The sequence below is a fragment of the Chaetodon trifascialis genome, chromosome 5 (genome assembly GCF_039877785.1).
Source record: "Chaetodon trifascialis isolate fChaTrf1 chromosome 5, fChaTrf1.hap1, whole genome shotgun sequence".
Lineage (NCBI taxonomy): Eukaryota > Metazoa > Chordata > Actinopteri > Chaetodontiformes > Chaetodontidae > Chaetodon > Chaetodon trifascialis.
The window spans coordinates 13,050,992-13,064,737 of NC_092060.1; the positions used below are offsets into that span (position 1 = coordinate 13,050,992).

Sequence of the window (13,746 nt, forward strand, 5' to 3'; positions counted from 1 at the left end):
ACCAGCAAAATGCAACCCCAAACTAGATAGAAGATAAGATCTTCAGGATTAGAAGGCTGATTGCATGAGAACTAGGCAGCAGCGATAGTAGTCACCAGTTTTTAGCTTCATAACTGCATGTGCTGCAGACCTTTGGAGAAACTTAACTGTAATTGAAAGTAATTCAATTTTTATTTGTTATACTTTTTAACATAAGAGTGTAGTCTGAAGAAAGCATGCTTTGCTGTTTCAGAGGAGGCACAGAATCTACAAGGTATGCAGTCCAGCTAATCAACGCTCTAATCCAAGACCCAGCCAAAGAGCTTGAAGACCTGATCCCCCGGAATCACATCAGAGCCCCAGGCTCGAAAACGGCCTCAGCTTCCTTCCCCAGTACTGCAGCACCAAAGGCACTGAGCTCGTTGGTCACCTCCACAGGCGTCTCCTTCCAGCCCTCTTCATCCTCGTCTTCATCCTCCTCTCAGGCCGGGGGGAAGATCGGGAAGGGGCTGTCGTCAAACGTCAGACAGCCTTTCCCTGTGTCTCTGCCCTTGGCATACGCCCACCCTCAGCTGGCTCTACTGGCTGCTCAGACCATGCACCAGATCAGACACCCTCGTCTACCCATGGCCCAGTTCGGTGGCACCTTCTCTCCCGCCGCCAGTACCTGGGGACCCTTCCCTGTGCGTCCTGTGAGTCCAGGTAGTGCTAATAGCTCCCCCAAACACAATGGAGGAACCAGCAGCACCGGAGGCCAGGCCAGACCCAACTCGACCCATAGTGAGCACAGCAACACAGCCAGCTCGGGAGCCTCAGTCACGACCACCAACACCACCACCATTGCTCCTAACACGTCTACAACTGCAGGCTCGCCTCATACCCCTAATCCTACCCCGTACAATCCCCAGCCGAGCGTCCCCACTCCTTCGTCTGTCAGAAAACAGCTCTTCGCCCCTGACCCCAAGCCTGCTGGCGTCACCCCTGTGTCTGTTGCTGCCACTTCGACTAGTGGTAGCAATGCAGTACGAGGCACAGGTTCTCCTGCACATCAGAGTTCCACTACAACTACCGCGAATGCCCCTCAGCAGCCGGTAGGACCTATCTCGCAGCCCCCAATCCAACCAACTAAAACAGAGCCCAGTGCTGTTGCCCCTCCTGGAAAAGACAAGCCCTCTCTACCTCTAGAGAACCAGCCTGTTTCTGTCAGTGAGAGCATCAACTCTTTGGGTTTCTCTGCTCCCGCCCTGGCTTTACCTCCCAAGCCAGAGCCTCGGCAGCAGTTACCTCCCCCTCCCTCCTCTGCACCATCTTCAGAGGCTCCACCACCCCTTCTCACCCCACAGCACAGCTCCCACCTCCCCTCCGCACCTCCTCCTGTCCTCTCACACAATGTTGCACACGCCAACAACACTGTACCCCACTTCTCAGCCCCTGCGCCCCGAGTCTCCCATCGTATGCAGCCACCTGGGCCTTACTACTCCCTGCCTGAGCAGCAGCAGCAGCAGCAACAACAGCAGCAGACACAGCAGCAACAGTCTGTGTTTGTGCCCTTCAATGCTCAGCAAGAACCTCCGAAACAGACCCAAAACCAGACATCCCAGCCCACAAGTTTGCCTCCACAAGCCCAGACCCAAGCTCAAGCCCAGGCTCCAGGCTCCCTTCAGGTCTCTGCTAACCTCGGGATGATGAACGGTTCCCAGATGCAGCATGTGGCCGGTGCAGGCAAGCCTCAGCAGATGCCCCCCAACTTCGGTGCTGCAGGCCTCTTCAACTTCAGCAGCATATTTGATAACAACAGCCAGGTCAGTTGATGTAACGTATAATTTGAACAGTATCCAGACATCTTGGTAAACAGAACAACGTCAAGGTTCCTCTTTGGCTATTACAAAGCATCAGTCATGCACCCATTAATTCTGATTGTGGTTGCCTTGCAGGTTGGAAACAATCAGGTGTGGGGTGCATGCCACCTGCCAGCTCGATCACCCCCAGAGCAGTCATACTCAGCGCCACCAGCCTACATGAGCATGGGCCAGATGGAGAATATGATGCCCCCACCTCCTCCAGACAGCTCCAAAGCCCCTGGCTACCGCTCTGCCTCACAGAGGATGGTCAACAGCCCCATTGGTATGATTGCTTTCATTTTAGTTTGCACAAGATCGTTTTGTTGACGTTTATCTAACTGGTTTAAAATTCCTTTGAGATTAAGAATGAGTTTTAAGAGGATCCCAACTCACAAATAACTGCCTGCCGAAATGGGTGTAGAAACAATATATATGCACATCTATCAAAACAGGATGGAATCATATACGTGTGTAGATGTTGCATAGTAGAAACATGTCTTAAAACAGGGCCTTGTTTTTAGTAAGTCGGCGTTCTGAGGTACAGTTTTCCTTCTGTGCTGAATAATGAGCTGCCTCTTTAATTGTCTGGACCCACAGCACTGACCAGCTATGCCACCAGTATCTCTGGCAATCCTGTGTATCTGCATGGTCATACACCAGTTGGCACACCCTCATTCAGCAGACAGCACTTTTCCCCTCATCCATGGAGTGCATCCACATCAGGTACTCGGCTCATTCTCTTCTTCTTTTGAGCATTGTCAGCTTTTTATGACTTTCCAGCCTTGAGTTATCATGTCAGGCTTTTAGAAAAGCAGTTTTGAAACAGATCTTTTTAGATTGGCTAGTTTATCCATTAAACCCATTTTTTCTTTAGTAAGCTGTTTGTGTCTTTAAGGCAATGTGCAAATGAAATGACTATTTCCTCCTTTACTGTCTCTTTTCTAATAGGTGAATCTCCTGTCCCGCCTCCCTCTACGGTGTCATCCTCGGCCCTTTCCACCTCAGCTGTGGCTCCTCCCTCCCAGCCTAAGCAAGGCAGCTCCTCGCAGCAGGACCGGAAGGTTCCCCCGCCCATCGGCACAGAGCGGCTGGCCAGGATCAGGCAGACAGGTTCTGTCAACCCACCCCTCCTCACCACCAGCTACACGGCATCTGTTGGACAGGGAGGCATTTGGTCGTTCGGGGTTGGGAGCGCTTCGGGTAAGAGTAAATTTTGGTTTCCTTTTCTGTTAGAATGAAGTCAAATCTCAGTGAGTGTGCACTCGAAACTGATATCCTTAATAATCCGAACCTGCTGTGCGTCTTGGTACAGAAGCCATGTCTGGTTGGTCCCAGCCCTTGATGAGCAGCCACATGATGCACCCTCAGCTGCAGGCAGAGCAGTCGGCCTTCTCTCAGCACCAGCCCATGGAGCAGGATGACACAGGCATCGCAAACCCTGCTAACAACTACCACCAGCCTCAGCATTTGCCCAACAGTTACATGGATTTCCCAAAGGTGACATGAAGCTGTAGCTCTGTAGAAGATTTAACCTCTCTTCCTCTTCTGTACACACCTTTTACCAATCACCCGTTATTGTCTGTTCAGGGAATGCCTATGTCGATGTATGGAGGAACCATGCTGCCCCCTCATCCTCCAATAGCAGAGGGGCCAGGGGGACCAATGTACAATGGTTTGCACGCCGGTGACCCCGCATGGAGCCCCATAATCAAAGTGGTCCCAAACAATGCAGATAACTCTGATCCACAACAGCAGGTAATGTCGTCTTATGCTGTCTGAGCACATGCTCAAAGTTCAGCTGTCAGGCTTGTATTTCTGCTGTTAGTCTGATACAATATTTGACTACAGCCGTTATAACACCTGCTCCTTTGTCCTATTTCCCTTCAGGTGTGGCCTGGTACCTGGGCACCTCATGTGGGCAATGTGCACCTGAACCACGTCAACTAGACAGCGTCCACAGCAATCAAACGCACACAGCATGACCCACAGCGCAAACATGAAATACCAACTGACGAATATGACCGAATAAGACAAAGGAAAAAAGAAAAACGTACAACATGTTAACTTTAGTGGAGACCTGTGAGTGCAGAGCGGAGGTTGAAGAATTGGAAGTTGTCTTGACGCCATTCTTTGATGTGCCTATCTCAAACAAGGAAAAGAGGAAATTGGGCGAGAGCTGTTAGCAGTGTCTCGATGATGCAAACAAACATGCGCGATCACCTGTTCAACAGGATCCATTCTCTGCGTAGTTTAGCGATTTTGACTTAAACCCACATACACCGTTCTTGGGCTGCAGGGGGCTCAACATGAAGTAGCTATTTAAACTTGGCCCAGAACTAGATGATGATTACCTAAAGAGAAAGAGAAATCAGAACCTTTTAGAGTGGTAAATACATGTATAATTGTTTACATACTAAAAAGGGTTAAAATGAGAGTAAATTTCATGTCGTATAGTGGCTCTACTTTATGTAGCCTGTATTAATGTGAAATATTTACCTTAATATTCAATAAAAAGATTGAAAAGTATTTGTGTGCTGTTTTATGAAAGATCATCTTTTACTTATTTGCATGTTCAGCAGACATCAAGATTTTTCTTACAATGAAATTTTTGGGCATCATCTGTTTCTTGCCTGTTCTCACAGCTGGAGTCCAAGAACTGCCTCAAAACCTGCTTTTATGGTTGCAAATTACCCTGAATATTGCTGAATATGTATTTTTTTTATGAAGATACTATACATAATTATACGTAACTGTAAGACGTATAGTTTTTGTCTTAGCGAGGAGTTCAGGTCACTTCAACAAGATACATCTGATGGAATTTGACAATAAACCCAATTGGAAAGTTTAATATATGACTATATGCAGTTCGGAAAATGTACTGTAAATGTAATCTTTCACTGTGCCATTAGAGACAAAACTATGTTTCCAATCCAAAATACAACATCACTACTTGTCCTTTTTGAGATTTGGTGACTTGGAACACTGAACTTTATTCACTGCTGCCACCCAGTGGTGAGAGTGGGGATCTTATTAAAAGTAAAGCGCTTAGGAAACACTTTCATCAGTAATACTATTAAAATATCAGTCATTTACCTGCTAATAGCAAACATCCTGTGATGTGACAAAATGTTGTCTTAGGACTTCATAATATTGAAGTGGAATATGTATCTAATTTGTCTACTTACACAATACTAATCTGACCCTGTGGGCCTCACTTTATCATCAAAAATGTTACAACTACCAACTATAGAACTTAGTTCTCATATTTGAAAGAAGTTTCTGCATTAAGTCTCGTGCTTTATTCAAGATTTTATATGCAAATGTACAATTGTCATATCCCCATGCTCTTTCACTGACGTGGAGCCTTGTTGTTTATACATAGGGCAGTACGCATCAATGCATACTGACATTTTGAACACGTTTGTTTTCTCTTTAAAGCTCTTGAGCAGAGTTTGCTGTGTATCATGCACAATGCAGACATGACAGACGCCAGGAGGCGACACAATGGCACTCGTATCTGTCATTCCCGCTGTTTAAAATATCAGCACTTTTATTGTGAAGGTTGGGGGCAAAGTGTAACCGGAAGTGTAGTTCTTCTGTTCATTTTGTTGCGCAGGCCGAGGTGAGCATGGCGGCGGTATCAACACCAGCGGTCGCTGAGCAGACGGTGAAAACATCTCCTGCAGGAGATGTGCCATTTGACTTCTCTCAACCTCCGATCATTGAAGGCTTCACCCCTTTGCCGAAGGTCAGAGATGAGCCCTTCAAAGAAAAATTCATCCGAAAAACCAAGGAGAACCCTTTCGTCCCACTAGGTGAGTTACACAAGCAAGGTAACAGCGTGTCAGTGCGTCTTTCACTGTGATTCAATCAGTGATTTCTAATTCACCTCTACTTAAACTGATTGTAAGACGTCAGGAAACAGGAGCTACGTCAGCTAACATTAGAGGAAAAATAGCCAACAGACTGTACGTTTGACAGTGACCCAAACAATTAGCTTTAGCCGCTCTTTGACTGTGGCTCAGGGAGGAAACTGTCAGAATTGGTTTTATGAAGGTTAACCTGCTTAAAGTTTGAAACAACGAGGAGCCACTGCGACCTTGGTGAAATGTTTTCAAGGTTCAGGCATCTCAACACTCAAAAGCCTTTCCTCACTTCTTGTAGTGTGTAACAATGGACTGTCGGTTTCAAGTTACCGAGTTTTCATACATCTGTCTGAACATCGACATTGGCAATAGCCCTAGACTGAATAGCGTCTCTATGCCAGAGGACCGTGCAGTAGACCTGGACTCTGCCTCTGGTCCGGTCCCTGTCAGCCTGTGCATTGTTGTCACACCCTGCTCCTAACTCCACATTTACTCCTCCTCATCCTCCAGGTTGTTTGGGGACAGCAGGAGCGCTCTTGTATGGTCTCCGTGCCTTCCATCAAGGGAAAACCAGACAGTCCCAGCTGTTGATGAGGGGCCGTATCTTTGCTCAGGGCTTCACCGTTGTTGCCATTATTTTTGGAGTCTTTGCCACAGCTATGAAACCCAAGCAATGAAGCCAGACCACTCCCACATCTCCACTCGGCATCAGACCACATCCACCATGGAGCGGGACTGATCTTGCTGTCTGAATGGACTGAATGATGCGTTAAGTTCTTAGCATTATTCAGATAACTGTGTCAAGGCCAACACTATTTATTGTTTGAGAAGTGAATTTCTCTTGAAGATATATTTTGCATCAACAAAGTATAATCAGCTTCTTACCAGGCTGAGTAAGCAGGCTGGATTTTACTCGTATTGTGCTGTAGTAGCGCTGAAGCAAAACGCTGATGAATAGAAATGACATGGCCCTTGTTCCTCTGTGTGGTTGGATGTCTTCTGCCTCCATGTGTTGTCACTGAAATGATCCACATTACACCTGTGTTGAACCTGGTGTCCTGTGTGTGTTTGAGATAAACAATCACACTCACAACTGCATTCAGGGGGAGACCTACTCCTTCTACAGCCTTTATTACACAGGTTATATATAAAATAAAATAAAAATCAGTGGGGAAATTCTTGGTGAACAGTTTTTCATATCGATGGCCAGCATGAGTAGATCTAAGTGGGAGGAGGCATTTGTACAAAAGACAGGCCCAATCTCAACGTCCACCTTAAACACTCCACGCTTTCAGTTTCACTTGACAATCCTTTGAGAAGGAGGCCTTCAACTGTGGGACAGCACTTTGTGAAATCTACTTCTGCAGAGGCATTTCAGAGGCTGGTGCATTGTTAAAACCGTGCCCTCATGAGTACAGAACTAAACCTGGAAACATCTTAATGCTTAAAAAGTGGGTTAATCCCTCGTTCATGCCAATTTACATACAGTAACACAGCCTTCAGCTGTGTGCATTTGAGTGTATGCAAGGGTGGATGTTGGCACTGGGCCACATAATTTCTGTTCAGAACAAATTACTTTAGGTGATCACACGCCACTCTTTTCATTCCCCAGTTCCCTTTTAACATTCACTTTTTTCAGTATTCATAATGTCCAAATAGGCAACAAGTGAAACAATGCGCAGACATTAGTGTCGACACTGACTCCGTAATTGATTGCGGTTTACAAAATTAAAAACGGTGTAACACAAGAAAGGTGCAAAAAAACCCAAACATCTGCTGAGAAAAATCAGTGAAATGAAAAACTGAACGAGCCTTTAATTGTGTGAAGTCTGAAATTTTCAACGATAGCAGAAATCTTTGGTCGTGATTTTTGTCTTTTTTTTTTTTTTGTTGCTGGAATCTAATCGAAGAGGAAACCCTTCTGGCTAAATACTCAAACTGGTGTAAGAGCTACATCAAAAAGGCCACAAGCTTATGCATTTGAAATGAGAAACATACGCTAGGTACGTTAAATATGGTGAGGAGGGACACAACACGTCAAATGTCAACAAAGACTGTTTATAATTGTACACTGATGAGAGGCAAAAGTGGTTACAATCTAAGATGCAATAGTGCTTAAGTAAGTGTTTGACATTGACCTAAATGCAAATTTGTGGAAAAACTAAAAAATTGTGCATCCAAAATATTGGCAGAGGCATGCGGCAAGGTTGACCTAAGAACAGTTTATAAGTTAAAGGGGAATAAAAATGTTTAACTTACAGTAACAATATTTTCTTAAGTGTAGCAGTGATACAATCTAAAGGATGTTGTAACAAGAGTCGTCCACCTCCTCACAGGAGAGTGGGATTCAGTATATTACTTCAATATCATAGGCATCGAGAAAAGCAGGAAGTTTTCAAAGGTTAGAAACATACCAGGGGTTTTATGGAAAAGGGGCATACAAACTCTTCTGATGCAATGTGAGGTTAAAACTGAAAAGGCAATGTTTCAAAAAGAAAACTCCACGCGGCCTCCTCTAGCGAACGAGAGGCGTCTGTTTGAGGGAGATGAGGACAGAGCGCATTCGAGAAACATCCTTTGCCTGTTTGTTGGTTTTGGGATTGAAGTCACAGAGGCGGGCTACTCGCTCCCATTCAGATCCTGGGCTGTCACCATCGCTCTCTGCCAGGAAAGCCTCCTCTGATGCTCTACAGGTGGGAGGGAGACCGGAGAAAGACAAATTAATCTGTTGCAATATTCGAGGGATTTCAGAACGCTTTCCATTCCAGCAAACTCGTTTGAGCCAAACACGGTGCTCAACCACAAACGTCAATCACACCAACAGCACCTGTGCATAAGATCCACGTTAACTTCATGCAGTTCTTTAACCAATCTTATACTTTGTTGGAGATGTGTTTTATATTTATTCTAACCATCCATCCATCCATCCATCCATCCATCCATCCATCCATTGTCTATACCCGACTATCCCTTTTCGGGTGTTGCGGGGCGGGCTGGAGCCTATCCCAGCTGTCAATGGGCGAGAGGCGGGGTACACCCTGAACCGGTCGCCAGCCGATCACAGGGCAACATATACATACAAACAACCATTCACGCTCACACTCACACTTAAGGACAGTTTTAGAGTCATCAATTAACCTAATGAGCATGTTTTTGGTCTGTGGGAGGAAGCCGGAGCGCCCAGAGAGAACCCACGCATGCACGGGAAGAACATGCAAACTTCACACAGAAAGGCCCTGCCCGACCCGGGGATCGAATCGGCGACCTTCTTGCTGTGAGGCACACGCACTACCTGCTGCCCCACCGTGCCGCCTTATTATAACCAATGCAACAGTAAAAAAATGGAAGAAATACCAAATTAGGCCTTCAAAAATAAACAATGTCAGTGTTTGCGCATGCATCAGGTGGAAATAAACTAGCGGTGACTCACGGGGGGAGTTCATACAACATTAAAAAGCAGAAGAATTCTAAACCTACACAAAGCCTATAACATCAGAGTTGGGCTGTTTGTAGAAAGCCTTGTCAGCAATCCTAGTACGCAGGCAAGGCCAAGAAAGCAGGAAAAGAAGGAGAAAGGAGAACAGTTTCAGTGTCAGACAACAGGCAGAGAAACGTTAGGGTCTGCATTCAAACGATTATGTGAGCGACTGAGAGACAGTTCTACCGAGGTGGAAATAAAAGGTTTAAACTGGTTTAAGATTAGCTACGATCTTTCCACTGTTGCCGATAAACAAGCCTGGAATGGCGAAGCATTCCAGTCGGCTGCAGACGTTTGCTCTCTGCTGTTTGCATTCCCTCTAGCTAGCCAGCTTCCTGTTTCGTTTTCCAGGCGGTCTAACTGGACACACAGCTGTAGACTAACAGCTCATCAGAGGACTGTCTCTCAGTGCTATCACAGACACAGAGGAAGAAACTGGCCAGAGCTAGAGCCACAGATGCAGAGTGATACCGTGCCAGACTTGGACAGAGTCTGTTGGAAAGTGTGAGAGAAGAACGGGTTAGCTTGGTCAAGAAAAGGAAAAGCCTGCAATGTTTTTCTCAGCGTAACGTACAACGTTGAATGCAATCAGACTAAAATAACAGTCTTTGAGTCGTAGACAGGCTGCTCTTACATCAGCAATAAAAAAATGCCATCAGCAGTTAGGGCTGGGGGATTAATCGAACCTTGTTTTCAACTGTGATGACTTCAAACAATTATGAAAACAGCATAATTGAGATAAAACAGTTTGACAGTGATGCTGTCGTTTTGTCTCGTGTTAGAAATCCTTCATAACGGTGCACTTTCACTCCTCCCTCTCAGCCAGGCTGTGGCACGTTGAGCGTAAGGTGAGCCGTTGTTTGTGATAATCCATGATTACCCGAACAGTATAACTCCCTTTTAATTATTATTGCTCATCTTGTTTATAGAAATCCCCCAGTGCCACTACTAAGTAGTAGTGCTGTGTCGATCGCAAGTGTTTCGTTCAGAAGAACAAATAAATAATAATAATAAAGCTCTGTAACGGAAGTAAGTAGTGACACACTTTAAAACTGCTGAGCTGTAGCTTGTTCTTATAATCCATCCAGGAGCTTGGTTATCCATTAATGCCTGGATCAGACTACACAAATCTAATTGTGAGACGATTTTGTGAAATTGTGAACAACACTCAGGTGTCTTTGCCCGTGTAGCGTGACATGCTAAGCGACCTGTCGTCCAGCGTCTGGGATGCGACGACAAAAAGCCTAGCATGTCAGAATATTTTTTTTGTCTTGACACGCCTAGTTGACATCTCCCACCACATGCTCCTGAGAGTTTACCAATGAGGTGGTCAGCATCACACACTACGCTTCTGTCAGTTTGACTGACAGCTGCTTCACCCACCTCCCCAATGACACCTGAACTCGTGCGTGATCGTGAGATAAGGCGTGCTGTGATTAGTCGGGGTCATATGTGTAGTATGGCCAGTTACCTGACAAGACACAACAAGAGTTTCCGGCAGTGTGATCATTAGATCTCACACGCTGACCATCATCAAAAACAAAAATATTGTGTAGTCTGATATGGGCATAATGAAACAATGACAGTTAAAATTGTTGAAGCTATGTAAAGGTATGTTCCTCCTTCCAGTCTACACAGTCAGAGCTCTGGTGACGCACTGAACAAGTACAATCTGTCGATACAACACTTGAGTTGATAATCTGAATAGAATGATCTCAGTGCAGTGATTACAGCATCATCACATCATCATGATAAACCACCTGTTCCTTCTCTGCATGTTAACGGGGGACATGTCAGACCCTAACCTGTTGTTGGCCTTGTTCTTCTCCATCTGCTCACTCTGGTGTACATGCCAGTCCTCCAACTCCTTTTTGGCTTTCTCTCTCCACTCTGCCTCTGCTGCCTTGGATGCCGAGTCTTGTCAGGGTACAATAACAGAGACCAACATCGTCCCCAAAAGAGGAAGAGTAGAAGAAAAGAGCCGGTGTGTTATTAGGTCTAAATGTGGCACAAACAGATATGCTACATCGTTCGTCTTACAAGCTTAACTACAAAGACATCAAAATGACAAAATCACAGTGACTTGTCACATCTGCAAAGGAGGAAGTGCGTCACACAGTGTGAGTCACTGTCCAGGGAGAACATCTTTGCTCACCTAATGCATCAAGGCGTGTCTTCTGCTCCTCCCTCCACTTGCGTAAACTCTCTGGCTCTTGCCTCTGAATATCCACCTGGGCAATGGCTGCATAGTTGTCTGTTGGGCCATTGGACTCCTTTTGGAGGACAGAAAACATTTACTCCATTATAAACAGCTTATTGGATCCAAATACTGGGTAGATGAACCCATTACATCACAACAGAGGAATGCCAGTGCAAACTAATAAATAAATAACAGGAAAGCAAATCAAGATATTTGGTGGTGTTCAAGCTAGGGCTAAAAACAACTGTTTTCAATGTCGATTAATCTGTTTTATAAATTAATCGGTTAGTTGTTTGGTCTCCAACATGTCGATCAGTATTTCCCAAAGTCCAAGAAGATGTCCTCAAATGTCTTGTGTTGTCAACAACCCAAAGATATTCAGTTTACTGTCATAGAGGAGTGAAGAAACAAGAAAATATCCAAATTTAAGAAGCTGGAACCAGAGAATTTGTACTTTTTTTTAACTTAAAGTTTTACTCAAACCAATTAATCCATCACTAGTCTACTCGTTAATCCATTAATCGTTGCAGCTCTGGTTCAGAATAAAGTTCAGCCGCACATATAAACATATTAAATGCAGCTTAGGAGACAAGAAAAAGACACACTGAGCTCACCTGAAACATGTCCCCATTCACCGTGGCAGGCTCGTCTTCGAAAGCGTCTAACATTGTCGTAAGGAAACAAAGTGTAATGTTAAAATGGGCTTCTTGCAGCTCTGCAGTTCGCTGTCCTTCCCCCTCACCTGGGTTGGCTTACTGTCACTTTGCTCCCAGGTTAACTGAACTTTCCGGCTAAGACCACAGAGAATGCAGCTGCACCTGTTCAGCCCCGATGATGCCTGACAGGACAGGTTTATCCGGAGAAGTGTCAACACTTTGCTAGTACCATTAAGCTCAGTGCCTACATAAACTTGCTTGGTCATGATCGATGTTTGAAAATACTAAGGTTATATAGTTTGACATATCTTCGTTACTAAATAAGGTCAGTGTGCTGGAAAATGACTGACGTTTACTGACGTACGTTGAGAAACTAACTCCGTCAGCCAGCTACGCTAATGTTACAGGGCTGAAGCTACATTGGTGTAATTGTGAATGAATATCTTAGCCAATGCAAGCTGACAAATACACCATCTGACTGTCTCAACAAGGGATGTCCTGAATAATATATAGGGATGTGGTCATTCTCCGCAAACTACCCCTACTTCAGTACCGCCAGGCACGTTAGCTAGCTTTAGTTAGCTTATGTGCTTGCTAGCTGACATTAGCTCAATCACAAACTTACCATAGTTGACCGACTGCAGCTGAGACGGCTGCTGGTCGTCCGCCGCTTCCAGCGCCCCAAATCCCTCGCCGTCGTTCTCTATCCCCGCTATCTCACTCTCCTGTTGAGCCAGAAAAGCAGCAGCTGGGTCCTCCTCCGCCGGGTGTACTCCGTTGTCAGCCATCTTTCACAAAAGTGCTCACAAGTTTAACTGAGCTCGGTAGGTTTAGCTAGCTAACGTCACAGCCCCTAAATTAGGCCACCGGTCGTGCAACGTTGATAGAAACAACTTCAGTATTTTAGTCGAATGTGAGCTATTCCAAGTTGGCTACTGTGGGAAACAATTGACCTGTCTGTAATGAACAATCTAAGCTTTCACTTCAGGCCCTCACTGATGATTCATGATTTCTCCACTTGAGCCACTGTGATGATGGAGCAGGGCAGCACCCTGAGGGGACCATTTCCCTTTTGTTGCAGTTTGTCGCCACCTGCTGGTTGTCTGCTGCACTCGGCCTGGACCTGCAGTCTATGAGCGGCCAAACTCAACCATCTCAAAGTGATGTTTTAAATGGTGCAGTTACTTTATCTTGTACCTATAATAATAACTTTTAATAGCATATTTCATATTGGAAATACGAGACAGGAGATAATTTGAACGGTTAAAATAATCCATTGAAGCAATTGCTTAAAAGTAAAATAAGTACTTGGTACTTATTGGTTGGAAAAAACAAGCATCGTGAAGGTGTTTTTCCTCATCATTTTCCTGTTTTTGTTTGCAAAGCAAACAATGAATCGATTAATGGAGAATATAATTAATGTATCATGAAAATAATCATTAGTGTCAGTCTTATACAAAATGGCAACGAACTCCACCTCTACTAACTACAACAGTGAGTCCTGTTTACACATGAATGGACGAGTAATAACAATCTAATGATAAACAATAGTATAACAGTCAGAGAGACCATTTTCCTGCTGTGAGTACTTTTACTTTACATACTTAAAGCACGTTGTCCTGATTATGCTCAAGTGCTTTTAACAGTATTATTACAGTGTGGTTTCAGCACTTTCATTTAATCTCACGGTGGAAAAGCAACACATGTCCAGATGAGACATTTGTGT

At 44.9% G+C, this 13,746-nt stretch overlaps 3 protein-coding genes across 8 annotated transcripts in view; 2 read left to right on the plus strand and 1 right to left on the minus strand.

Annotated features, from left to right (window-relative positions):
* ankhd1 (ankyrin repeat and KH domain containing 1) overlaps window positions 1-4,346 on the plus strand; it is a 28,745-nt gene extending 24,399 nt beyond the window's left edge. For all 5 annotated transcript variants that reach the window (XM_070962369.1, XM_070962374.1, XM_070962371.1 and 2 more), the window contains 7 exons: window positions 233-1,781; window positions 1,914-2,103; window positions 2,418-2,543; window positions 2,769-3,020; window positions 3,133-3,317; window positions 3,408-3,575; window positions 3,708-4,346. In XM_070962369.1, coding sequence (XP_070818470.1) covers window positions 233-1,781; window positions 1,914-2,103; window positions 2,418-2,543; window positions 2,769-3,020; window positions 3,133-3,317; window positions 3,408-3,575; window positions 3,708-3,767 — 2,530 coding nt within the window. In that variant the 3' untranslated portion in view covers window positions 3,768-4,346. The remainder of the gene's footprint in view (window positions 1-232; window positions 1,782-1,913; window positions 2,104-2,417; window positions 2,544-2,768; window positions 3,021-3,132; window positions 3,318-3,407; window positions 3,576-3,707) is intronic.
* A 1,073-nt stretch (window positions 4,347-5,419) lies between these two features.
* On the plus strand, window positions 5,420-6,740 carry higd2a (HIG1 hypoxia inducible domain family, member 2A). Its single transcript, XM_070962387.1, has 2 exons — window positions 5,420-5,635; window positions 6,197-6,740. Exons 1-2 carry the CDS (start codon window positions 5,449-5,451, stop codon window positions 6,361-6,363), a joined length of 354 nt encoding a protein of 117 aa, XP_070818488.1. The 5' UTR covers window positions 5,420-5,448; the 3' UTR covers window positions 6,364-6,740.
* Window positions 6,693-13,125, minus strand: cltb (clathrin, light chain B). Of its 2 annotated transcripts, XM_070962384.1 has the most exons (6): window positions 12,646-13,125; window positions 11,979-12,025; window positions 11,320-11,437; window positions 10,970-11,081; window positions 9,164-9,217; window positions 6,693-8,373 (listed from the first exon to the last, which is right to left on the minus strand). In XM_070962384.1, exons 1-6 carry the CDS (start codon window positions 12,806-12,808, stop codon window positions 8,202-8,204), a joined length of 666 nt encoding a protein of 221 aa, XP_070818485.1. In that variant the 5' UTR covers window positions 12,809-13,125; the 3' UTR covers window positions 6,693-8,201. The 2 variants fall into 2 exon arrangements, with proteins under 2 accessions (XP_070818485.1, XP_070818487.1); XM_070962386.1 differs by lacking the exon at window positions 9,164-9,217 and having other exon boundaries at window positions 12,646-13,056.
* Window positions 13,126-13,746: the final 621 nt, after the last annotated feature.

Coding starts and splice junctions, on each gene's coding strand:
- cltb (XM_070962384.1), bottom strand. CDS start 12,808: ATGGCTGACAACGGAGTACACCCGGCGGAGGAGGACCCAGCTGCTGCT. Junction 12,026..12,645: donor GCTGCAGTCGGTCAACTATG/GTAAGTTTGTGA, acceptor CGACAATGTTAG/ACGCTTTCGAAGACGAGCCT. Junction 9,218..10,969: donor AAGAACAAGGCCAACAACAG/GTTAGGGTCTGA, acceptor CCTGCGTACTAG/GATTGCTGACAAGGCTTTCT.
- higd2a (XM_070962387.1), top strand. CDS start 5,449: ATGGCGGCGGTATCAACACCAGCGGTCGCTGAGCAGACGGTGAAAACA. Junction 5,636..6,196: donor GAACCCTTTCGTCCCACTAG/GTGAGTTACACA, acceptor CTCATCCTCCAG/GTTGTTTGGGGACAGCAGGA.